The sequence below is a fragment of the Coptis chinensis genome, chromosome 9, assembly GCF_015680905.1.
Source record: "Coptis chinensis isolate HL-2020 chromosome 9, ASM1568090v1, whole genome shotgun sequence".
NCBI lineage: Eukaryota > Viridiplantae > Streptophyta > Magnoliopsida > Ranunculales > Ranunculaceae > Coptis > Coptis chinensis.
The window spans coordinates 57320209-57322702 of NC_141464.1; the positions used below are offsets into that span (position 1 = coordinate 57320209).

At 38.1% G+C, this 2494-nt stretch overlaps 1 protein-coding gene across 1 annotated transcript; it reads right to left on the reverse strand.

Moving 5' to 3' along the window:
- Nucleotides 1-228: 228 nt before the first annotated feature.
- Nucleotides 229-2091, reverse strand: LOC147476910 (25S rRNA (uridine-N(3))-methyltransferase-like). Its single transcript, XM_086583814.1, has 3 exons — nucleotides 1338-2091; nucleotides 951-1149; nucleotides 229-816 (listed from the first exon to the last, which is right to left on the reverse strand). The coding sequence occupies exons 1-3, from the start codon at nucleotides 2074-2076 to the stop codon at nucleotides 549-551; spliced, it is 1206 nt and encodes a 401-aa protein (XP_086439940.1). The 5' UTR covers nucleotides 2077-2091; the 3' UTR covers nucleotides 229-548.
- Between the last annotated feature and the right edge of the window lie 403 nt (nucleotides 2092-2494).

Genomic DNA, 2494 nt, shown 5'->3' on the forward strand with positions numbered 1-2494 from the left:
ACCACCTAGAGATGCTCTAAGAGTGTACACCCAGTATAATCAGAGATTTAAGTCCGAGTGAATTAAACTAGTGTACATGTACATACAGAAAACTGCAAGTCATTAACTAGGAAGAAGACTGTTACAAGTAACAAAATTTGCAACGCAAACAAGAACAGCCAGAGGCCCAGAACCAGGTTTTCATTATGGGCCAGGCTGCAAGATGTGGCTGCAACTCTGCTGGTGTGTTACATAGAAGCTCACGTACAATTTCCTGGCAGGACATGGGTCTGCATTTTTCACACTAGGGTGGGATCTGGGAAGAGATTACTGCACGACTACATGGACGGGTTGAAACAGAGGCTTGATTTTTGTGCGTTTCACTGTATGCCTTCTCTAGAACGACAACATACTTTCACAGTTTCATTAGCTAATTCGTTTTCTCCCCTTTTTTTAAAACACACTTTCATACAAACTCTTGGTATAACTGATTTCCAATATTTCATTTTGGAACAATATAACGCACGACTGTTCTGGAGCTGCTGCGGATGCATGAATTTAACTTTTCATCATTTGAGACCAAATTTGTAAGTCTTGCATGGGTAGCAATTGAAATTTTCATCACCTCCAAATCCGTACTTGTTATTGTAGCCTGGGTAGTTAGTCAACTTAAATTTCACATCTTCTATCAGCTTAAGGCCATTTTGCTTAGCCAGATCTTCTAGATCCCATTCAAGAAATAAGCTACTTGTTTTGTGAGTAATATGGATTTCTCCCTCATCTTGAAGCATCTTCTTTGCATTTTGCATGAACATCCTTACCAAATACCGGTTACGCCTGCAAAGACAAAAAGGACGGTGAACAATCAATTAGAAATGTTTCATGGGAGAATTTTATTTAAGTAATCGGCTTTTATATAAAGGAAGGGTGCGGCACAAAAGTGTCGTTGGCAGGATGCTCTACTAACTTACTTGAGTTTATACTTCTCAGATTGACCTCTAAAAAATCCAGCCAGAGGAAAATTGTAAATGATTCGATCAAATTTTAAGTCATTTACCAAGTTCCTATCCCACTTTGCAGTGGCATCAAAACCATGTATCACAGTGCACCCTTTGTTCTTCAAGTCATTTATGTTAGACATAGCTTCTGAGTAGTTTTTCTTCAAAAAACCTGAAATATAAATTATTAATCACAACATAGAATGCAGAGTTCTGGACAAGAAATTGCACGAAAAAATGTATGTAGTATGAGATCGAACGACCTAGTTGTCCTGTACTAGAACAGAAGTAGACTGAAATGTAATGTGAAAATTACTTGTTAATGAAGTAGTTAGGCATGTAAAAGTGGGGAAAAATTACTCTTAGAATCGAGAGAAGTCGCAACCATGTTACTAGCAGAACCAAAAGCTCTGGCCAAACAGGCAGAGAAAGAGAAGTCACCCTCACCAACTAAGAGTATCTTATGAGAACTGCAGTAGTGTTTTATCCATACATCTTTCTCCTTTGGCTGTTCAACCACAACCTTTTTTCCCACTATATCAGCCCACGTCAGTCCTGTACTGGTAACCGAATTGGAGTGAGCATCTTGTGTAATTTGTTCACTGCCCTTAGTTTTATTTCCATTTTCTTCTTCAAAAGTAACTCTTTTTGTATTTCGGATTGTTATTGTATCTTGTTCTTTCTCTTCTACAATAATATCGTCACAACTAGTGCCCGCATCGGATTGAGAATCCTTAAGCTGTTCACTTCCCTTGCTTGTGTTTTCATTCTCTTCAAAAATACTCACTATATGAGCATCTGGCACTGTGGTAACTTGTTTGTTCTCTTCAACGGTCACATTAATACTAAGAGAAGCATCAATACTTTCCTCTTCATATTCTCTAGGAATCGAAATCAAATGTGAATCTGGAACTGTACTAATAACTGGCTCTTGAACTTCTTCAACATTTGGAGTGCTAATGATCAAACTCTCATTCACACTTGACGTACTACTTCTACTCCTTCCACTTTTACAAGAGGCAATGTTGACAACACAAACAAAAAGTTTCCTTATTTTTGCTAGAACTTGGCCCATTTTAGACTTCTTTTCTCTGGCCATTTCAATGGAGTCTCACCGGTATATATAGCATGTTAATGGTACCCAAGAGAGAAAACAGAGAAGGATGCATGGCTATTAATTAAGTTTTCATGGAGATGATGATTCAGATGCCTAGCAAATTGATTATGCTTAGTAGTCAACGCGGGTAGAGGGAAGATTAAAAGGCTTACGGGTTCCTACAATATTTAATTATAAAGTTTATTGTCATTTGTAAGCTAAGTGAATAATGCATGCCACGCCAAACTGTTCAGCTGGTCTGGAATGTGTTTTTGAGTCTGCCTCCTGCCCAACCCCCAAGGATCAATAATTCAATATAAACAAGAATAGCGCACATTATCCATGTCACGCATTCAAAATGATCATTAGGAAGCATAGCCATATCATTGCTTGAATCCTTATTAGGGGAAAAAAGAATCAC